At 35.2% G+C, this 25,415-nt stretch overlaps 1 protein-coding gene across 1 annotated transcript in view; it reads right to left on the reverse strand.

Annotated features, from left to right (window-relative positions):
- LOC132732541 (tetratricopeptide repeat protein 33-like) overlaps positions 1-25,415 on the reverse strand; it is a 54,034-nt gene that overhangs the window by 13,285 nt on the left and 15,334 nt on the right. The window contains exons 2-3 of the mRNA XM_060719016.1: positions 24,692-24,945; positions 6,960-6,995 (exon numbers count right to left, since the gene is read on the reverse strand). Of these exons, the coding sequence (XP_060574999.1) occupies positions 6,960-6,995; positions 24,692-24,933 (278 nt within the window). The 5' untranslated portion in view covers positions 24,934-24,945. The remainder of the gene's footprint in view (positions 1-6,959; positions 6,996-24,691; positions 24,946-25,415) is intronic.

Below are 25,415 nucleotides of genomic sequence, written 5' to 3' on the forward strand. Positions count from 1 at the left end.
TTCTAAAAATAGAAACACGCAATTCTAAAAATAGTAACACGCAATTCTATAAATAGTAACATGCAATTTCTAAAAATAGAAACACCTAACTCTATAAAAAGTAACACGCAATTCTAAAAATTGAAACACGCAATTCTAAAAATAGAAACACGCAATTCTATAAATAGACACAAGCAATTCTATAAATAGAAACATGCAATTCTAAAAATAGTAACCCGCATTTCTATAAATAGTAACACGCAATTCTATAAATAGTAACACGCAATTCTAAAAATAGTAACACTCCATTCTAAAAATAGAAACACGCAATTCTAAAAATAGAAACACGCAATTCTAAAAATAGAAACACGCAATTCTTTAAATAGTAACACGCAATTCTATAAATAGTAACACGCAATTTCTAAAAATTGAAAGACGCAAATTCTACAAATAGTAACACGCAACTCTAAAAATAGAAACACGCAATTCTATAAATAGTAACACGCGATTCTATAAATAGTAAGACGCGATTCTATAAATAGTAACACGCAATTCTATAAATAAAAGCACGCAATTCTATAAATAAAAGCACGCAATTCTAAAAATAGAAAGTTGTTGTTGTTGTTGTTCTTGTTGTTGATGATGATGATGATGATAGATATGATATGTATATATATATATATATATATATATATATATATATATATATATATATATATATATATATATATATATATATATATATATATATATATATATGTATATACACACACACACCAAAAAATATATAATTATGGTCATTTAATGCGAATTCAGTAATTTAACCTTCAAGGTCAAGGTCATTAAAGAGCCCAAGCAAATTTGGGTTTGATAAACAACAAGGTCTGATCCTAAAGAATGTTCTGTTATAATATGAATGTGATCCCTTCAATAATAGCAAAGTTACAGTCAGTTACAGCCAAAACAATGAAAATTTCAATAATTTGACCTTCAAAGACAATGCCATTAATGAGTGAAAGGTCAAGGTCTGTCGGGACCCCCTGGGACAGGGCCAATTTTGACCCCAGGGCTTTTATTTGAACAAACTTGGTAGACACCTATAAGAAGGTGTTTCATGCTTAACATCTAAGCTCTAGCTCATTGGGTTTTTTAAAAGAAGATTTTTTAAGTTTTTACTATACACATATAACAATGACACCCCTAGGGCGGGGCCAGTTTTGACCCCAGGGCTTTTATTTGAACAAACTTTGTAGACACTTAGTAGAAGATGTTTCATGCTTAATATCTAAACAGAAGCTATTTGGGTTTTTTCAAAGAAGATTTTTAAGTTTTTGCTATACACATATAAGGAAATTCAATGACCCCCGGGGTGGGGCCAATATTGACCCCAGGGTTTTTATTTGAACAAACTTGGTAGACACCCATTAGAACATGTTTCATGTTAAATATCTTAGCTCTAGCTCTTTGAGTTCTTTAAAAGAAGACTTTTTAAGTTTTTACTTTATGCATATAGGGAAAATCAATGACCCCCTGGGGCGGGGCCAATTTTGACCCCAGGGCTTTTATTTGAACAAACTTGGTAGACACTCATGAGAAGATGTTTCATGCTAAATATCTTAGCTCTAGCTCTTTGGGTTCTTTAAAAGAAGACTTTTTAAGTTTTTACTATATGCATATAGGGAAAATAAATGACCCCCTGGGGCGGGGCAAATTTTGACCCCAGGGCTTTTATTTGAACAAACTTGGTAGACACTCATGAGAAGATATTTCATGCTAAATATCTTAGCTCTAGCTCTTTGGGTTCTTTAAAAGAAGACTTTTTAAGTTTTTACTATATGCATATAGGAAAAACCAATGACCCCCTGGGACAGGGCCAATTTTGACCCCAGGGCTTTCATTTGAACAAACTTGGTAGACACCTATAAGAAGGTGTTTCATGCTTAACATCTAAGCTCTAGCTCATTGGGTTTTTTAAAAGAAGATTTTTTAAGTTTTTACTATACACATATAACAATGACACCCCTAGGGCGGGGCCAGTTTTGACCCCAGGGCTTTTATTTGAACAAACTTTGTAGACACTTAGTAGAAGAAGTTTCATGCTTAATATCTAAACAGAAGCTATTTGGGTTTTTTCAAAGAAGATTTTTAAGTTTTTGCTATACACATATAAGGAAATTCAATGACCCCCGGGGTGGGGCCAATATTGACCCCAGGGTTTTTATTTGAACAAACTTGGTAGACACCCATTAGAACATGTTTCATGCTAAATATCTTAGCTCTAGCTCTTTGAGTTCTTTAAAAGAAGACTTTTTAAGTTTTTACTATATGCATATAGGGAAAATCAATGACCCCCTGGGGCGGGGCCAATTTTGACCCCAGGGCTTTTATTTGAACAAACTTGGTAGACACTCATGAGAAGATGTTTCATGCTAAATATCTTAGCTCTAGCTCTTTGGGTTCTTTAAAAGAAGACTTTTTAAGTTTTTACTATATGCATATAGGGAAAATCAATGACCCCCTGGGGCGGGGCCAATTTTGACCCCAGGGCTTTTATTTGAACAAACTTGGTAGACACTCACTAGAAGATGTTATATGCCAAATATCTAAGCTCTAGCTCTTTGGGTTTTTTAAAAGAAGATATTTAAAGTTTTTTCTTTCGGTTGCCATGGCAACCAGGGTTCTGCATGGAATTAAATTCTTTGAACAATTTTTAAAGGTGACCACCAAAGGTACATTCCTGTGAAGTTTGGATGAAATTGGCTTAGTGGTTTATGAGGAGATGTCATTTAAAGTAAAAGTTTACGGACAGACGGACGGACGACGGACGGACGCCGGACGAAAAGCGATCACAAAAGCTCACCCTGTCACATTGTGACAGGTGAGCTAATAACAAAGTTACAGCCAATAATAGCCAAAAAAATGAAAATTTCAATAATTTGACCTTCAAAGTCAAGATCATTTATGAGTGAAGGTCAAGGTCTGTCTGGTTATTTTTAAGGGATATCCTTGAAGATTATTATGTTCAAGTTTGAAGACAATCCATTCAAAATAACAAAGTTACAGCCAATAACAGCATAAACAAGCAAAATTTGGACATTTAACCTTGAAGGTCAAGGTCATTTATGGATGAAGGTCAAGGTTAGTGTGGTCTTCTGAAAGGTCTTGTCCCAAGGGTTGTTGTGGCCAAGTATGAAGACAATACACCAAGAAATAAAAAAGTTATGATCCAGGTACAAGTTTGCGGACGGCAATGGCAGCGGCAACGCCGCCGCGACTATAACAATATCTCTACTTTGTTTTCAAAAAAAAAAAAAGTCGAGCTAATAATGACTAACCTCCATGCCAAATATGAAGACTGTGGGTCAAAGGAATCTTAAGTTATTGGGCGGATAAGCATTTTGAAGTCAAGGCCCCTGTGACCTTGACCTTTGACCCAGTGACCTCAAAATCAATAGGGGTCATCTACTAATCATGACTAACCTCCATGCCATATATAAAGACTGTGGGTCAATTTAGGAATCTTAAGTTATTGGGCGGACAAGCTTTTTGAAGTCAAGGCCCTATGGCATTGACCTTTGACCTGGTGACCTCAAAATCAACAGGGGCCATCTAATAATCATGACTAACCTCCATGCCAAATATGAAGACTGTGGGTCAAAGGAATCTTAAGTTATTGGGCGGACAAGAAAAAACCGACGGAGAGCGGGACGGCCAGACAGCCGGCCGGACGGACAAGCTGATTCCAGTATACCCCCCTTACGAATTTGTTGTGCGGGGGTATAAAAATATGAAACACTTAAGGGGATATGAGAGTTACATAAATAATGTTAAAAGAAACAAGATTACATTTGAGAACAAGAGCGATCAGTAATCACATGTGTCGCCTCATGATGGCCAATTTCATGTTGGGACAAATTTTGTGACAGACGGACAGACAGATGGACAGTGCACAACTAGACTTGGTACTGATCATTCCTGTAAAGTTTGGATGAAATTGCACCAGTAGTTTATGAGGAGTAGTCCGGACAAGCTTTTGCGTATCTGGCAACACACAGAAAAAAACACCTTTTTATCAAAGGGCCATAACTCGGCCAAAAATCATTCAACCGGAAAACCCGTGCAATATGCGCAAGGACTTGAGCTACAGATCAATCCTGTAAAGTTTCATTGAAATTGCATTAGTGGTATAAGAGAAGTAGTCCGGACAAACTTTAAAAATAAAAATTATTAACGGGCCATAACTCAAACGAAAATCATTGAACCGGAAAATGCTGACAATATGCATAACTAGACTTGGTACTGATCATTCCTGTAAAGTTTGAATGAAATTGCACCAGTAGTTTATGAGGAGTAGTCCGGACAAGCTTTTGTGTATCTGGCAACACACAGAAAAAGAAACCTTTTTATCAAAGGGCCATAACTCGGCCAAAAATCATTCAACCGGAAAACCCGTGCAATATGCGCAAGGACTTGAGCTACAGATCAATCCTGTAAAGTTTCATTGAAATTGCATTAGTGGTATAAGAGAAGTAGTCCGGACAAACTTTAAAATTAAAAATTATTAAAGGGCCATAACTCTGACAAAAATCATTGAACCGGAAAATGCTGACAATATGCACAACTAGACTTGGTACTGATCATTCCTGTAAAGTTTGGATGAAATTGCACCAGTAGTTTATGAGGAGTAGTCCGGACAAGTTTTGTGACGGACGGACGGACAGACAGACAGACGGACAGACGACGGAGAAGTGATCCCTATATGTCGCCACTACTCCGTAGAGGCGACACAAAAATGCTATGCCACCGCATTAATACAACACTAAATAGTAGTGTAGGAACAGATTTTTTTTTGTTTCTATAAAATTGAATGTCATAATGCATAGATACCTGACCTATCTAATTCTTTAAAAATCTTATTATCAGATTATTGGTTAAATCTATTGTTAATCCAATAAAAGATCAGCGTAGGAATATATCAATGCACTTGAGTCTAGTGAATTTGGTGGTGAAGGTTATATTTTACACAGCCTAAATTTCATGACTACATCAAAGGACAACACAGTAAGACACTTTGTCAAAATATAGGTCAGCAGATATCAAAGTTCACTTTACATCTTAATCTGTGCACATGGTTCAAATTTCATAGCTGTACATCAAAGAACAAGAAAGTAGGTCACATCATCAAAATCTATGTCACCTGATATCAAAGTTCAATTTTACAACTAAAACTGTGCACATGGTCAAAATTTCATTGTTGTATATCAAAGGACAAAAAAGTAGGTCACTGTCCCCTTGGGCAAGGCAAAATTTTGACCCAAGGGTTTAATTTAAAACAATCTTGATACAGGTCCACCAAACAACATTTCAAGTCAAATATCTCAGCTGTAGCTTTCTCCCATTCAGAAAACATTTGTTTTATTTTCTGTTTTTACTATGTGTACAAAATGAGAATCACTGCCCCCGGGCAGGGCCAATTTTGACACCAGGGCAAAAATTTGAACAACTTTGGTAGAGGACCTATAGATGATATTATATAGCCAACAAAGCTCTATGCCTTGTACCTTCAGACAAAATTTTTTTTTTCTATATGTTCATAATGAAAATCAATGACCCCCGGGGCGGAAGCAATTTTGACCCCAGGGCTATAATTTGAACAATCTTGCTAGAAGTTCACTACACAATGTTTCATGCAAAATATCCAACCTCTAGCATTTGTCAATTGCTAGAAGAAATTTTTTTTTAAGTTTTTACTATAAGTTTTTACTATATACATATAAGAAAAACCAAGGACCCCCGGGGCGGGGCCGATTTTGACCCAAGGGCTATAATTTGAACAATCTGTGTAGAGGTCTACCAGACAATGCCTTATGCAAAATATCTAAGCTCTAGGCCTTTTGGGTCTTTACAAGAAGGTATTTTGAGTTTTTACTGTACATATAGTGAAAATCAACGACCCCCGGGGCGGGGCCGATTTTGACCCCAGGGCTATAATTTGAACAATCTTGGTAAAGGTCTACCAGACAATGCCTTATGCAAAATATCTAAGCTATAGGCCTTTTGGGTCTTTACAAGAAGGTATTTTGAGTTTTTACTATATGTACATATAGTGAAAATCAATGACCCCCAGGGCGGGGCCGATTTTGACCCCAGGGCAATAATTTGAACAATCTTGGTAGAGGTCTACCAGACAATGCCTTATGCAAAATATCTAAGCTCTAGGCCTTTGGGTCTTTACAAGGAGATTTTTTAAATTTATTCTTATAATTTCTTTTGGTTGCCATTGTAACCAGATTTCTGCATGGAATGAAATTCTTTGAACAACTTTGGAAGCCCTTTACCCAAGGATCAATCCTGCCAAGTTTGGTTGAAATTGGACTAGTGGTTTTTCACAAGAAGATTTTTTAAGTTCACTATATAATCTATAGAACACACACACAAACACACACACAAACACACACACAGGTGAATCGCTATATGCCACCGCAGCGCAGATGCTGCGGTGGCATAAAAAAGAAAAGAAAAAGAATGTTGACCCATCTGGGGTTTGAACCCATGGCCCTAAGTTTCATTGTATTTAACAGTAGTTCTAGCCTTATAATTTGAATACTCTTCAAAGTGGAGGTAAACCTTACCACAACGCAACATTCAAATATGGTGTCCAAATCCATGTGTGATTGTGTCAACAGCATGATATATGTTTTAAAGTGTTTAAACAATTGAATTAAACACTCAGACTTTGCTGACATGTTACCCAACACCCAGATTTAATATTTCACAAATGGATTTAACAAACATTATGGAATAAACACTGATAAAGATGCAAACACAAGGAAAATATACATGTGGGAAAAGGTGGGAACATTTTAAAAAGATGAATGGCAAGCACTGTTTGTTTTATATGCAGGCTGGCTGGTTAATATTATAATATCAGATCAGAAAGGATTTAATGTATGGCACATTGCCAAATGCTTCAAACGTACCATGGAATTAGGATAAAGTGACAAGTCTGGCGACGTCTACAAATAAAAGTGATCACAAAGGAACCAGCATATTAAACATTACACAAAGAATATGCAGGTTAATTAATTTTAAAAGAACATTAAATATGTTTTCCCATGTAAAAACTGCACACTCTCAAATTCAGTCAAGATATTCATAGTTTTATGTATACTATTATTATGTTAGTCTACATCATAAGTAATTTACGTAAGTCATCTTAATACACTTGTTACTATATATAGTAACAAAATTGCCTATGATTTCAACTGATTATGAGTGTCACGTGACCTATTATGAGTTTGCGGCCCGGGGCCGAGAACTAGTTATCAGCCCGCAGAACATGTGCACGTGCACAAACTGAACCAATGACGTCATATTTTACGTCATCGCTTTATTTCTATTATGAGAGCTTAAGCGTATTTAGTACAAACACATTTTTGTTACTATTGAAATTTGAAGAAATAATACGACAAATTCATTCCGAAAAAAAAAGAAAATAAAACTTGCTTCTAGATTCTACTGCTTTGAACACACAAACAGTAAACGTCTCTGTACAGAACAGTAGAAGGGTAGACAAGAATTTCAACGAAAGAACTTCAAAGTATTTGTTGGTGTTTTTTGTTTGCTTGTTTTAAAAAAAATGCTACTATTAGATCTACCAAGTGTATTAAAGACATTAATACACGTCAGAGTAGGGCCGGAAGGTGATAATCGGCCCTGAATGAATAATGGCCCTCGGGCTAAAGCCCTCGGGTCCATTATTCATTTTGCGGGCCGATTATCACCTTCCAGCCCTCTCCTGCCGTGTATTAACCTCTTATTACACAGGGGCCGTGTAACATAACATGGTCAATCATGGCTGACCATGATCTGCATGTGAGCCATGTTAGTTCATGTTATTTCATGATAAAACATGATACATTTCACCTGGGAATAAATTAACATGGTAGAGCATGGTGTCAGTAGACTTGATCTACCATGTTATTTAATGGTAGACCATGGTGTTAGCAACCATGGTTAGGTGACCATAAAAAACTGTGGTGCCATTTAACAAAACATGGTCTACTATGGTAGTTTATGGTTACAGGACCATGCAATACCATTGTAGTTCATGGTAGTTCATTGTTAAATGACCATGAATTTCGCCGGGGTTAAATGAAAGACCTTTAATATCAACATTTTCCCATAGTATTCATGCAGCCATAGAAAGGTGAAATAAAACAAGAGGGCCATGATGGCCCTATATCGCTCACCTTAAGGAATAGATCTTAAAAGTATTTTACTTTTTAAAAACAAGCAACAGGTTTATAAAATTCTTTAATGTGATTATGTCATTTAAAGGTTAGTGTCAAATGTAAAGTATTTTTGGCCAACAGCAACAGGAATGCAAACAAGTGTATAGAAATATCTCTTTTTTGCGATTCATACCCCCACCAATGTCCTTGACAGAAGACAACTTGGAAAGGTGGTTAATGGAATAACTTTAGTGGCACAAATACATATAAGGAAATTATCTCTGGTGAAAAAAGACTAATTGTACAGGTAATAGTATAAATATATATTATCAAATCATGTTTGAAACAGTTACAAATAACCTTTCATTTTCCCAATATACTAAACATTTTATAAGTCAATTTTTGACCTTCAAGTGTGGCCTTGACCTTAAGCTGGCACAAAGGTAAGATGGGTTCTGCATATTGCCCAGTTAGGGTGAACATTTGAGTAAAGCTTGAAGAAAATCCTTCCATTAGTATAGAATTTATAGAGCGGACACAACATATTGTCTAGTATTGATTGTATGTAAATTTAAAGACTTAAAAAGGGGCATAACTTTGTCAAAATGCAATACAGAGTTATGAAACTTGACCTGCATATCTTATTTGTGACACCTCATATATCTTTTAAGTTTCAAGCAAATACCTTTGCTAGTTTAAGAAATATTCAAGTACATGTTAAAATTTGAGAACATTTTCCAAGTCAATTTTTGACATTCAAGTGTGACCTTGACTTTTAGCCGGCACAAAGGTGACATGGACTCTGCACATAACCTTGTTGAGGTGAACATTTGAGTAAAGTTTGAAGAAAATTCTTCCATTAGTATAGGATTTATAGAGCGGATACGACATATTCTCTAATATTTGATTGTATGTAAATTTGAAGACTTAAAAAGGGGCATAACTTTGTTAAAATGCAATACAGAGTTATGAAACTTGACCAGCATATCTTAATTGTGACACTGAATATATATTTGAAGTTTTAAGCAAATACCTTTTCTAGTTTCAGAAATATTCAAATACATGTTAAAAGTTGAGAACATTTTCCAAGTCAATTTTTGACCTTCAAGTGTGACCTTGACCTTTAGCCAGCACAAAGGTGACATGGACTCTGCACATAACCTTGTTGAGGTGAACATTTGAGTAAAGTTTGAAGAAAATTCTTCCATTAGTATAGGATTTATAGAACGGACACAACATATTCTCTAATATTTGATTGTATGTAAATTTGAAGACTTAAAAAGGGGCATAACTTTGTTCAAATGCAATACAGAGTTATGAAACTTAACCAGCATATCTTAATTGTGACACTGCATATATATTTGAAGTTTCAAGCAAATACCTTTTCTAGTTTCAGAAATATTCAAATACATGTTAAAATTTAAGAATATTTTCTAAGTCAATTTGTTTACCTTTAAGTGTGATCTTGACATTAAGCTGGCAAAAGGGTGACATGGGTTCTGCACATAACCTAGTTGAGGTGAACATTTGAGCCAAGATTGAAGAAAATCTTTCAATTAGTGTAGGACTTACAGAGCAGACACGACATACTGTGTAATATTTGATTGTTTGATATTTGACCTTCAATTGTGACCTTAAACTTGAGCTGACACATGGGCAACATGAGTTCTGCACATCCCCTTGTTGAGGTGAACATTTTAGCCAAGTTTGAAGAAAATCCTTCAATTAGTGTAGGACTTACAGAGCGGACACGACATGCTGTCTAATATTTGATTGTTTGATATTTGACTTTCAATTGTGACCTTGACCTTGAGCTGACACATGGGCCACATGGGGTCTGCACATCCCCTTGTTGAGGTGAACATTTGAGCCAAGTTTGAAGAAAATCCTTCAATTAGTGTAGGACTTACAGAGCGGCCACGACATACTTTCTAATATTTGATTGTTTGATATTTGACTTTCAATTGTGACCTTGACCTTCAGCTGACACATGCGCAACATAGGTTCTGCACATCCCCTTGTTGAGGTGAACATTTGAGCCAAGTTTGAAGAAAATCTTTCAATTAGTGTAGGACTTACAGAGCCAAGTTTGAAGAAAATCTTTCAATTAGTGTAGGACTTACAGAGCGGACACGACATACTGTCTAATATTTGATTGTGTTTGATATTTGACCTTCAATTGTAACCTTGACAATTGGTATAGGATCGATAGAGCGGACACGAAAATGGAGACGGACGAAACCGACGGACGGACCGACCGACGCGACAAAGCGAATCCATTATAGCCCCCCCCCCCACATTTTGTGGTGGGGGTATAATTAATGCTGAAAATTCAACTAAGTCAGCAAACGGGAAGTGGATGAGCCACATACCTGAAATCATATCCCATGGTATGTGACTACATATTAATGCTGTATACCAAATATCAAGAGTCTGTGATAAGTAGACCATTATTATGAATTTAACTAAGTCAGTAAACATGAAGTGGATGAGCGACAGAACTGAAATCGAATCCCATGGTATAGGACAATGTGTTGATGCTGTTTACTAAATATCATGAGGCTCTGATAAGTAGTTGCTGAGAAAACTGTTACGAAAAATGGCCCAACCAATTCGCATGCCTGCCCGGAATCAAGTCTCAATACATGATAGTAAACAGTATTTTTTTTTTCATATCTGTAATTTTTTTCGAAAACCACTATTATAGTCATAACAGATATCCCATTAGTGTTTAAATAATAAAATATTTTTTGATAGCGTTTACTCAGGGATATCAAGTTGGGGGGGGCAGGATCTAACCCCCAAGCATCTGTGGTTTATCATATTAGAACACCCCTTTCTACAAAAACTTCTTTCTGTTCACAGGAGTGGCTCTATACACAGGTTTAATTGTAAAATTAAAAAGAGTGTTTCAATAAGCTTATAGCTTCCAATACAATCGAACTAAAATAAATTTGTATAAACTAATTGTAAAATTAAATCTTATAAAATGTTATAAAAAACAACAACAACAAACAGCAGGGATCTCAGGAAGCTCAGAATTTCATGTGGCAGACTGTGTTTGGGCAAAATTTTCATGAGTCAAATCAGTTTTTTCTTGTGTTGTTTTTCTACATGAATCATTTTCATGTTTTTCAAAAATTACTGTTTGGGAAGTCATTTTGAGTAGATTTTCAAGTTTAAATTGATAATATTGTGAGGCTAGGTAATTTTTAAATTACGTAAGCTTCTTGCTTAGTTAACAATATGATAAAGATAATTAAGTATTACTTGCTCCATGGATAATTACCATAATCATTGTTCCATTTTCATTTACATTTATTGAGGTCAATAACACATGTGTACATGTATAATTTTAGAAATCATAACACGGCAGGTGCTATTTACATAAATACTGAATGTCATGCCTTAATACTTCACAAATAGTTAACAAAATACCTATTTCAACCAAGCACATCAATAATTGTTCACTTCTTTGTTATGAAATACGAGTTTATGTTACAAAATTTCTCAATTTTCTTAAACAAGCGCCATTTTGTCATACTTCCGGTTTAGTTCTATTTATAATCTCAACTCGAGGTCAGATTGATACAGATGTTTTCTGACGCAAAGTTGTTGAATGGACTGATTGATATGCATTATTTATAGATTTGAATTGTATGTTTGTTCTCAGAATGAAATATGACATAATTCGTAATTTTATCTTAATCAGCTAATTTTTGTGAAAAAATACAACATTTTTGTTCACTCGTTTCTTTGTGCAATATCTTACACAATAAGATGTGCAAGTCATTGTCAAGAACCGAAATACTTTACATTGTATTTCGGTAATTACACAGTCTCCTTTCCGATGGTGTTACAAAATTAATGGAAGAATCCATTATTGAATGGGGAAATAAACTTCCCTGTAGCTCTCAAATTTGTGCTATTCTGATTGACTCTGTTTTGAATTAACATTCTCATTCAACAACTTTTTCATCTTGCTAATGCTTTAACAGTAAAATCTTCATAACAATGTCTGTTGAGACAAAAAATACAAGATGCACTATCTCAATTTTTCCCTACAAAGAAAGTCTATATAACTTTGCAATAAAAAAAACCCCTTTAACACCCAAAATCAGTGACCAATTTTCAACTCTAGACCATAATTTGAATATACTTTGTAGAATCCAACAAGCTTATGCCTTGTGAAAAATATCTAAGCTCTAGCCCTTTCCATTTTGAAGTATAAGAACTTTTAAGTTTTTTCTTCTAGTTGCCATAGCAACCAGAGTTTAGCATGGAATGGCATTCTTTGAACAATCTTGATAGAGCTTCATACAAAGTGTATTCCTGCCAAGTTTCATTAATATTGGCCAAGTGGTATTATAGAAGATGTCGTTTTAATAAAATGTGGATAACATTCACATTCAACAACCTTTTCATCTTGCTAATGCTTTAACAGAAAAATCTTCATAACAATGTCTGTTGAGACAAAAAATACAAGATGCACTATCTCAATTTTTCCCTACAAAGAAAGTCTATATAACTTTGCAATCAAAAAAAACCTTTAACACCCAAAAACAGAGACCAATTTTCAACTCTAGACCATAATTTGAATATACTTTGTAGAATCCAACAAGCTTATGCCTTGTGAAAAATATCTAAGCTCTAGCCCTTTCCATTTTGAAGTATAAGAACTTTTAAGTTTTTTCTTCTAGTTGCCATAGCAACCAGAGTTTAGCATGGAATGGCATTCTTTGAACAATCTTGATAGAGCTTCATACAAAGTGTATTCCTGCCAAGTTTCATTAATATTTGCCAAGTGGTATTATAGAAGACGTCGTTTTAATAAAATGTGGATGGACGCCGGAAGACGGACGCATTTGATTGGCCATCCTAAAAGCTCACCTGCACTATGTGCAAGGTGACCTAAAAATGCTTCCAAAAAAAAACTTCCGTTGGCACTGCATACACATTTTTTTAAATCTGACACAAATCTTAATACAGTTTGCTCAGGTCATTGTGTACATAACACCTTCATTTGTTAACACACATCGATTAGTTTAAACACATTTTATTTCTCAGAATATATCTATATGTTACAATTTACAATATACAGAGAGCAATTCAAATATTCTAAAAAAACAGGATTAGAATGAAAGACAACATGTCTTATGAAATTCTTCTCCTAATCGATTGCATCATGCTTACCATATTTGGCAGCAGGGAGTAGACTCTACATCACTTGATACCTGTATACATGTAAACTGTGTACTAGTAATTGAGGCAGAGTTGTGTAAAGTTTGTTTGAAGAGCACTGACTACTGGATAATAATTGGACTTAATTATTTTGGCTCTCTGGGTGTTAAAACAGGTATTAGTTATCTGATAAATGGATAATTAAAAGGTGTGAAAGTAATTTAAATCAGACAAAGCAATGCATTGGGACTAGACCATTAGGGTTGCTTGTCATATATGACAGGGAGTCGGTGGTGGTTTTGGCAGTTTTCACTCCGGATCACGGCAGTAAGCCACATTGAATTCACCAGAGCATAGTTCAACCACCGCATCGTTCCTGGGCAGGCTGTCAAGCAGTTTACCAGTACTAGTTGCCTTCACTTTAGCATAGGTTGTGTGCAGCAATTTAAGTTATTACAAATCTTACCAAATAATATATGCATAAATTTTATGAATCATGTAGGACTCATTAATGACAGCCAAGTTGTTATATTACATAAGACCTTCAAATGTGTATACCAAAAGCATTTTTAGTTTAATATAAAAATATCAACCAAGGCAACTTGAGATGTTGAGTGGTTGTTGGTCAGAAAGCGTCTTTAAAACCATAGCAATATGACACTGACCCCTTGACCCCAAAAACATATCGGATCAATCTCTGGGTCATGACCATTATCCCATCCCAGTTGAAGTTCCTAGCACAAATCCTAACTTTAAAATATTTGCGAAATGTTTTTCCCTCTGACAAGGTCTATATGACATAACAGAAACTTTGCACAGCTTAAGACCCAAAAATCAATGGAGATAATCTGTAGTATATGACCCAAATATCATAAAGTTTGCAATGGTTCCAGGTAATCCTTTTTGTAGCGTGGAAACAATTTTCATTATGAATTTGATTGATCCTGGATTGAAAATACTTGTATCTTTATAATCAATAGCACGGATTCATGTATACAATCATTATACCAAGTTTAAAGCTTCATACCTAACACTTTGTAATTGTCCCGTTTTTTATTACAAGGAAGGACCTACCTTTGACCTCTTCACACAGTAAAATCAATAGCGGTAATATCCTGCTTGACATTGACCATATCATTATACATAATGTAATATCATATTAAGAATCTTAAATGTTCTTTGTTATTGATTGTGAACTTTTTGTTTATCATATTTCAATTGACGTTACCTTTGACCATTAACTCTACAAAAATGAAATAAAGTCTTAAGAATTCATTGCTTCATTGCACATCATTATACAAGTTTAAAACGTTGCAACTGAAAAGTGTACTTTATGTTAATTATTGGCAAATACATTTGTTTAATCTTACAGGTCAATGTACTTTGACCTTTATATTCCCTTAGCTCCCCGAAAAATTCGAATTAGGGCTTTCATCTGTCTGTGTCATCCTTGTCAATTTCATCGAGCAAATTGAAATTCCTAGCTAAGTTCTTTAGTTACATCGAAATGGTTTTGACTTACAAGGATCAAGTGACTTACCTTGAATCTTGACCCTAGAAATCAATAGGGTCATCTACTGGTCATGACCAATCATCATACCAAGTTTGAAGTTCCTAGGCCTAAGCATTTTTAGTTATCACTCGGAAACCATTTTGTTTACGGACGGACGGACCGACAAATGCAAAGCAATATACCCCCTCTTCTTTGAATTGGGGGGCATAATTATATACATGGTGTGAATCATAATGTCCTTATAATGTGCTCAAATTGTTCAATTAAATATCCATGACCTCTAGTCATTTTATAAGTATCTCTGAAAAGCAAATATTTCTCTTGCTAGAGGTCATGCCCTTTATACCTACTCCCAGCTATAGAGCTTTTCATACAAAAATTGCATAACATGTATAAAAGACATTCCAATATAAGTTGTTTCCCTTCTGACAAGAAATGTTTACTATATGTACATAACAAGAAAAGCATTGATGCAAAGCATCAAAGGGCGTCCAAGCAAGAAATGCAGCATGTGAAGATGAACTAGTAGATATATGATGACAAGATATTCTTATAAACTTTTCAATGGTTTTTACCAGAATTGTATATCACTTATGAATGAGCGGACGAAAGAATTGTTCATTATGAACTTTGATTGGCATGCTAGAGATTAGAATATTACTTGTTATTTCTTTATGATCGTGGTTATTAATAGCAACGGATATACATGTATACAATCATTTATAATCCATATGTGTAATGCATGATCAACACCACACTTGTGTAATTGTCCCTTATTATGTTATCGCTATTAGCGAAGACCCCCTCTTTAGGTATCTGTTCACACTTAGTAAAAATATGACACTGGTTATAATTATTACCATGTTGATCATGTTGAGCATAATTGTTTATTATACAATAATTGTAATATCTATTAATTTTAATAAAAAAATACAGATTTTATGAATATTGTTTTCTTTTATTTTTTGTGTTTTATGTGCTATTTTAATACTGAGTTTTTATGTTCATTACTCTTTTTTTTACATTAAAATTGTAAAATAAATTTTAAGAATTCAATTGTCATATTCACCGACGATTATAAGTTAAAACTTAACTGGAAAAAGTCAGTAAATTATGGTTAATCTTTCAATATATAATATTGTTTATTCTTAAACCAGGTACATGTACATTTGTATTTTTCTTTATCATTTTTATGCTCCCCGAAAAAATTTCGGGGGAGCATATAGTCGGCGCCTTGTCCGTCTGTCCGTCCGCCTGTCCATCCGTTGTCTTGTCCGGAGCATAACTTGAAAACCCTTGGAGATAAATTGTTTAAACTTCATACAGTGGTAGAGGGCATTGAGGGGGAGTGCAGTGTCAAAGAACCATAACTCTATTTTGCCCGGTTTTTGAATTATCTCCCCTTATAGAAATATCTTGTCCGGGACATAACTCTAAAACTATAAGTGATATCAACATGAAACTTTGTAGGTGAATAGATCTCAATGGGTAGATGTGCAGTGCATAAGAACAATAACTCTTTTTTCCTAATTTTGGAGTTATTGCCCTTTGTTAATTTTAACACTTTGAACTTTGTCCGGAACATAACTCTAAAACTATAAGAGATATCAAGATGAAACATTGTAGGTAGATAGATCTCATTGAGTAGAAGTGCAGTGCAAAAGAACCATAACTCTGTTAAGCCTCATTTTTTAATTATCTCCCCTTTTAGAAAAATCTTGTCCAGGACATAGCTGTAAAACTATAAGAGATATCAACATGAAACTTTGTAGGTAGATATATCTCAATGGGTAGATGTGCAGTGCACAAGAATCATAACTCTGCCTTGCCTAATTCTGGAGTTATTGCCCTTTGTTTATTTTTACTTTTTCAACTTTGTCTGGGAAATTACTCTAAAATTATAAGATATCTCAACATGAAACTTTGTTGGTAGATTGATCTCATTGAGTAATAGTGCAGTACAAAAAAACCATAACTCTGTTTTGCCCAATTTTTTAATTATCTCCCCTTTAAAAAAAATCTTGTCCGGAAAATAACTCTAAAACTACAAGAGATATCATCATGAAATATTGTAGGTAGATGGATCTCAACGGGTAGATGTGCAGTGCACAAGAACTTGAACTCCGCCTTGCCAAATTTTGTAGTAATTGCCCTTTGTTCATTTCTTCATTTTGAAGTTGTGCGGGACATAACTAGGAAACCATAAGAGATATCAACAAGAAACTTTGTAGGCTGATAGATCACATTGATTGGAAGTGCAGTGCAAAGAACAGTTACTCTGCCTTGCCTTATTTTGGAATTATTGCACTTTGAACTTTTTCCAGGGACATAATTACAAGAGGTGTACTTTCCTGTGTCCAAAACTTAATCGGGGAGCATCACCCGGCTCAAACCGGGCTCTTGTTTAAATTATCAATCAATTGAATAATTCATAAAATCTAATTTGTAACTTTGAATAATTCCTTGGCATCTTTACTAAACACGAATAACAAATTAAATAAAATGTTTCAAAGTTGATAGTGTCATATTAATACCATAAAAATGTACCTTTTTTCTCAATTATTGTACATATTTATTGTTTTTATCTCATATAGATAAAATCATATTTATTGTTTTTATCTCATATAGATAAAATGAAACATGCTATTGTTGTTGTTGTTGGTTTTTTTCGAATTGTATGTTTATGTATAATAATAATCAATAAATTTGAGAGTTGATCTGTGTTTATTAATAATTGTAACCAAACTAAGTGACAAACATTCATTTTGGGGAAAAAAGCTTATTTATCTGTTAAAATATTTGTTCTGTTCTGTAACGATATCAAACATCTACTCCAAAACCGGGAGAGACCGGACAATAAACATGTGGTACTATTCGCCGGTCACTAGTAAATCCCGGTCAAAATAGACCGGGAGAGACCGGGAATTACCGACAGGAGTACATCCCTCTATAAATAGACTTCGGAATATTTAGGTCATCAACTCATCATTCTATTTACAGCTTTCGGATACATCACGGATTTATATTACATGTAAAATCCGTGGATACATGTACAACAATAACATACCATAATAACCCGCTGTGTACTACAAAATGATCAACAAGCAAATTTCGTTGAATTTATATCCCCCGCCCAGGGCTGGCAAACTCAATTGTCCGAGTTGCCCGAGTCGTACAATTGTAGGTCCGGGCAGGTAAAATTCTGCAGTTAACTTGTCCGTGGACAAGTAAATTTTGGCGGCTAAAAGAGGAATTCTGAAGAAAAAATCTAGTTCTTTTCTAATAGATCTAAATCAGAAGGAAAATCTCACATTTAATACAAAAACTAGCATGTAAAGTATGATGTAAAGATTGATCATACATGAGGGCATTCTGTGCATATTAGGGTGTTACTATTTTAAGTGTTGTATGAAAATTAAATATAACTTTTCAGGTCATTCGGGATTAGTTAGAAATATAACAGCAATTTGACTGCTTGAATTTATGTCGACAAAGTCATTGAATAATTTACCGGTATTTCATGTAAAGATTTCTAATGAAAATGCCTTTGTTTTGTCTTATATTTAGCTCCATGCTGTCTAATACTGGTGTTAATGTATACATGTCAGATTTAGTCGCCAATGATACTGATGTCAAAATTTTCACAATTCATCTGCTGCAACCAAGTGTATATATGTATATGATATTATGTTCTGTGATAATCATATATCGTTAAAAAAAAGCCAGATGTCATCAATTTGACAAATCTAACTCAAGAGTACATATGGTTTTTTTAACGGGATTCAAATGAATATTATATAGATGAATATAATAAGGAGTGAATAAATTAGAAATGGTACCAGAGTGCAAAAAATGTAGACATATTTATAGACCAATTTGGGTGCAAGTGACACAAGGAAAAACTGAAGTGCTGGCAAAAGACCTGGAATGCTCCTTGCAGTAAAATATACACTATTTGTCCATCTGACTGCCGTTCTACTTTAATCTACTGCCGCTAATATTTTATAAATATAAACTATATTATAATCATAATATATTATATTATTAAACATATGGCACAGAATGTTTAATAAAATTGAAAACAAGTTCATGATCATATTGCTCTTCTTTATTGACAATTGCAGTAAATTTTAAATATAAATACGGACCAGTGAACATTGAGTACGGACAAGTAAATTTTGTAAGTTACTTGTCCGTGGACAAGTACAATTTTCTGAGATTTTGCCGGCCCTGCTGCCGAGTACTGGTTATTATTAACACAACAACTGAAGACATAAGGCTTTATTTATATATTAATACATGGCATTAACAGTAATATTCTTTGAACTTAATAAATATTCAGGGCAATAACAGAGCTGCAATTTGTGTTAAATAGTAAAATCTGGAAATGCCAATGAGATGTATGCATACTACATAACTAATCAAGGGCCATAAATCTGAGTTATAAGTATCTGACCGGGAACAAGGCGACTATATGCACATCTCCTCTTAGTATCCCATAAAGTTTCATTGAATTCCAGCCAGTAGAAGCAGAGATATAGCGAGGAAACAAATATTTTTCTATATGGATACTGCATAACTAATCAAGGGCCATAACTCTGAGTTAAAGTGTCTGACCGGAACAAGCCGACGATATGCGCATCTCCTCTTGGTATTGAAGGTTCCCATAAAGTTTCGATGAATTCCAGCCAGTAGTTGCAGAGTTGTGCAGAAACAAATATTTTTCTATATGGATACTGCATAACTAATCAAGGGCCATAACTCTGAGTTAAAATGTCTGACCGGAACAAGCCGACGATATGCGCATCTCCTCTTGGTATTGATGATTCCCATAAAGTTTCATTGAATTCCAGCCAGTAGTTGCAGAGAAGTAGCGCGGAAACGATTTTTACTCTATATGCATACTACATAACTAATCAAGGGCCATAACTCTGAGTTAAAGGGTCTGACCGGAACAAGCCGACGATATGCGCATCTTCTCTTGATATTGATGATTCCCATAAAGTTTCGTTGAATTCCAGTCAGTAGTTGCAGAGAACTTCTCCGGAAACGATTTTTACTCCATATGCATATTGCATAACTAATCAAGGGCCATAACTCTGAGTTAAAGTGTCTGACCGGAACAAGCCGACGATATGCGCATCTCCTCTTGGTATTGAAGGTTCCCATAAAGTTTCATTGAATTCCAGCCAGTAGTTGCAGAGAAGTAGCGCGGAAACAATTTTTACTCCATATGCATATTGCATAACTAATCAAGGGCCATAACTCTGAGTTAAAGTGTCTGACCGGAACAAGCCGACGATATGCGCATCTCCTCTTGGTATTGAAGGTTCCCATAAAGTTTCGTTGAATTCCAGCCAGTAGTTGCAGAGAAGTAGCGCGGAAACGATTTTTACTCCATATGCATACTGCATAACTAATCAAGGGCCATAACTCTGAGTTAAAGGGTCTGACTGGAACAAGCCGACGATATGCGCATCTCCTCTTGGTATTGATGATTCCCATAAAGTTTTGTTGAATTCCAGCCAGTAGTTGCAGAGAACTTCTCCGGAAACGATTTTTACTCTATATACATACCACATAACTTATCAAGGGCCATAACTCTGAGTTAAAGGGTCTGACCGGAACAAGCTGACGATATGCGCATCTCCTCTTGATATTGATGATTCCCATAAAGTTTCATTGAATTCCAGCCAGTAGTTGCAGAGAACTTCTCCGGAAACGATTTTTACTCCATATGCATATTGCATAACTAATCAAGGGCCATAACTCTGAGTTAAAGTGTCTGACCGAAACAAGTCGACGATATGCGCATCTCCTCTTGGTATTGAAGGTTCCCATAAAGTTTCATTGAATTCCAGCCAGTAGTTGCAGAGAAGTAGCGCGGAAACAATTTTTACTCCATATGCATACTGCATAACTAATCAAGGGCCATAACTCTGAGTTAAAGGGTCTGACCGGAACGAGCCGACGATATGCGCATCTCCTCTTGGTATTGATGATTCCCATAAAGTTTTGTTGAATTCCAGCCAGTAGTTGCAGAGAACTACTCCGGAAACGATTTTTACTCTATATACATACTACATAACTTATCAAGGGCCATAACTCTGAGTTAAAGGGTCTGACCGGAACAAGCTGACGATATGCACATCTCCTCTTGATATTGATGATTCCCATAAAGTTTCATTGAATTCCAGCCAGTAGTTGCAGAGAACTTCTCCGGAAACAATTTTTACTCTATATGCATACTGCATAACTAATCAAGGGCCATAACTCTGAGTTAAAGGGTCTGACCGGAACAAGCCGACGATATGCGCATCTCCTCTTGGTATTGATGATTCCCATAAAGTTTTGTTGAATTCCAGCCAGTAGTTGCAGAGAACTACTCCGGAAACGATTTTTACTCTATATACATACTACATAACTTATCAAGGGCCATAACTCTGAGTTAAAGGGTCGGACCGGAACAAGCCGACGATATGCGCATCTCCTCTTGATATTGATGATTCCCATAAAGTTTCGTTGAATTCCAGCCAGTAGTTGCAGAGAACTACTCCGGAAACGAAATTCGGACGGACGGATGGACGGACGGACGGACAACGCCAAAACTATATCCCCCTCCCGATTCCATTGGCGGGGGATAATAAAAAAAACCCGAAGAGCGCAATTTATTGACGGAAAAGGTTATTTCATTGCATTGCGAAATTCTATAGTTCGCTATTCATTGTACATATCGCGACATTTCATTTTTAATTAATAATCAAGCATCTGAATGATCGGCTTTTATTTTGACCGACTAAAAGGCTCGAAAAGTTGCTGGCGCCTTTTCACAAAATCTGATTTCATTCCATAAGAGGTGCCGCGCTTCGGGGCGGACGCCAATGAAAATCAAAGACCCCTGGGGAAGGACCAATTTTGGTATAGGTCAACTACACAATGATTCATGCTCTAGCCTTTGTCAATTCTGAGAAGAAAACTTTTTAAGCTTTTACTATATACATAATTATTAAGTCAAACCTGTGACCCCGTGGCCAGGCCAACTAGTGGCAAAATTTGAAAAATTTTGGTAGAGGACCTAGAGATGATATTATAAACAAAATATACTAAAGCTCTAAGCATTTACTTTCAGTCACGAAGATTTTTAAGCTTTTACTATATGTACATAATGAAAATCACTGATCCCCGGGCAGGGCCAATTTTGACCCCAGGGCTTTAATTTGAAAAGTCTTGGTAGAGGTCTTCCAGACAATGCCTTATGCATAATATCTATGCTCAATGCCTTATGAGTCTTTAGAAGAATTTCTTATTAATTTATTCTTATAATTCCTATAATGCCAACCAGATTTCTACATGAAATCAAATTCCTTGGACAACTTTGGAAGCCCTTTACCCAAGGATCAATCCTGAATTTGGACTTGTGGTTTTTCACAAAAAGATTTTTTAAGTTCACTAGTCTATATAATCCACACACACAAAACACACACAGGTGAATCGCTATATGCCACCACAGTAGTATAAACAAGAGCTGTCACAGGAGACAGCGAAGCTCAACTAATAAAATACTGGGCGCAGTAAAGAAGACAAAACTATGAAATAAGAATCAATTATGTATAATTATGTATTAAGTTATAGTAAAACAAGATTGCATTTGTGAAAAATGCTATGCCACCGCATTTATACAACACTAAATAGTAATGTAGGAACAGATGTTTTGTTCCTATACAATTAAAGATTGCCATAATGCATAGATCCCTAACCTATCTAATTCTTATTATCAGATGAGTGGTTAAATCTATTGTTATTCAAATAAAAGATCAGAGTAGGAATCTATCAATGCAGTTGAGTCTATTGAATTTGGTGTTGAAGGTCATATTTCACATGGCCAAAATTCCATGACTGTACATTAAAAGACAACACAGTAAGACACTTTGTCAAAATCTAGGCCAGCTGATCTGAATTCATCTGTGCACATGGTTCAAATTTCATAGCTGCACATCAAAGGGCAAGAAAGTAGGTCACATCATCAAAATCTAGGTCACCTGATATCAAAGTTCAATTTTACAACTAAAACTGTGCACATAGTCAAAATTTCATGGCAGTACATCAAAAGATCACTGTCCCCTTGGGCAAGGCAAAATTTTGACCCAAGGGTCAATTTGACATTTCATGTCAAATATCTAAGCTGTAGCTTTCTCCAATTCAGAAAACATTTGTTTTAGTTTCTGTTTTTTACTATGTGTATATAATGATAATCAATGCCCTAGGGCAGAGTCAATTTTGACACCAGGGGCAAAATTTACACAACTTTGGTAAAGGGCCTATAGATGATATTATATAGCAAACATCAAAGCTCTATGCCTTGTACCTTCAGACAAAAAGATTTTTTATTTTTTTACGATATGTACATAATGAAAATCAATGACCCCCTGGTCGGAGCCAATTTTGACCCCAGGGCTATCATTTGGACAATCTTGGTAGAGGTTCACTACACAATGTTTGATGCCAAGTATTTAACCTCTAGCCTTTGTCAATTATGAGAAGATTTTTCAAGTTTTTACTATATACATATAAGGAAAACTTATGACCCCCGGGGCTGGGCTGATTTTGACACTAGAGGCAAAATTTTAACAGCTTTGGTAGAGTACCTATAGATAATAACACATACCAAATATCAAACCTCTAAGCCTTGTACCTTCAGACAAGAAGGTATTTTAAGTTTTTACTATATGTACATAAAGTGAAAATCAATGACCCCCGGGGCGGGGCAGATTATGACCCCAGGGCTATAATTTGAACTATCTTGGTAGTGGTCTACCAGACAATGCCTTACGCAAAATATCTAAGCTCTAGGCCTTTTGGGTCTTTACAAGAAGATTTTTTAAATTTATTCTTATAATTCCTTTTGGTTGCCATGGCAACCAGATTTCTGCATGGAATGAAATTCTTTGAACAACTTTGGAAGCCCTTCACCCAAGGATCAATCCTGCCAAGTTTGGTTGAAATTGGACTAGTGGTTTTTCACAAGAAGATTTTTTAAGTTCACTATATAATCTATAGAACACACATACAAACACACACACAAACACAGGTGAATCGCTATATGCCACCGCATCGCAGATGCTGCGGTGGCATAAAAATCTAAGTTTATGGGGAGATAATTCTTGCAATATTGGTGCTAGAGTTATGAACCTTGTCACATAACATGTGGTTAATGATAAGGTACATATATTTGAAGTATGAAGTTGATCCCTTAATAAATAAATAAGAAACAGTAAAAAATAATATTTTTTAAGGAAAATTCTAAGTTCAAGGGGAGATAAATCTGAAAATATTGATGCTAGAGTTATAAACCTTGTCACATAAGATGTGGTTGATGATAAGGTACATATATTTGAAGTATGAAGTTGATCCCTTAAGAAATAAAGAAGTAACAGTAAAAAATAGTATTTTTTAAGGAAAATTATAAGTTCAAGGGGAGATTTATCTGAAAATATTGGTGCTAGAGTTATGAACCTTGTCACATAAGATGTGGTTGATGATAAGGAACATATATATGAAGTATGAAGTTGATACCTTAAGAAATGACAAAGTTATAGTGAAAAATATTTTACTGCACCAAAACTTTAATCTGGACGAGGACTCCGACGCCCGGGCGAGTAGGACAGCTCTCCATATACTTTGTATAGTCAAGCTAAGAAACATAAATTTCATGTAAGACATTCACTCCACATGAGAATGAGCTCTGTTATACCCAAATAATCAAAGTCTTGAGATCATAATTTACCGTTCAGCTCCAGCTAATACAGTTCCTTCTTGTACAAGCCTGCTTCCCTTGGCAATACCATCCTCTAAACTAATCAAAGTTCTTCGCTTAACAGGAGCTAATGTCAGCCAATCAACATTTTCATTACATAATGAAATATCTTCTTCAGCTTTAGATTCTTGTTCAAATGCTAAAGATGTCGATTTAGACACTTGCACTCCAATTTTTCTTTTCCAAGTAAATTTCTTTACTCCATCAGCCATTGATGTTTTGAACTGAAAAAAAGGAATAACAAATACTTTTTAATGTTTCAAATTCCCTTTTTATTTTCTTCTGATTATCAGATACAAAACAAGAGCATGGCAAAGGCAGATCAATCTAGAAAATTCACAAACTCAATCTGATTAAAATCAGCTCTAAACTAGAAGTGTTTTTGTCACAAAAACAAAAACATATGTTTCCCAAAACTATGTATGGTCACTCATGTGAAGTTTCATTGAAATCCTACCAGTAGCTTGACCTGTGAAAGCTGGACAAGATTTTTCTATTTATAGCTTGGACGGCCATTTTGTGCAGCAAAGCGAAACAGGCCTTGATATGCACAACTAGGGATGGTACTGAACACCTGTGAATTTTGGTGGAAATCCCGCCAGCAGTTTGACCTGTGATAACCAGACAGGATTTTTCTATTTTTTAGCTCTGGCAGCCACTTTGTTCAGCAACGCAGAACATGGCGGCAATATGC

Source organism: Ruditapes philippinarum, unplaced genomic scaffold, assembly GCF_026571515.1.
Source record: "Ruditapes philippinarum isolate M1 unplaced genomic scaffold, ASM2657151v2 ctg4240_1_1_1_1, whole genome shotgun sequence".
NCBI lineage: Eukaryota > Metazoa > Mollusca > Bivalvia > Venerida > Veneridae > Ruditapes > Ruditapes philippinarum.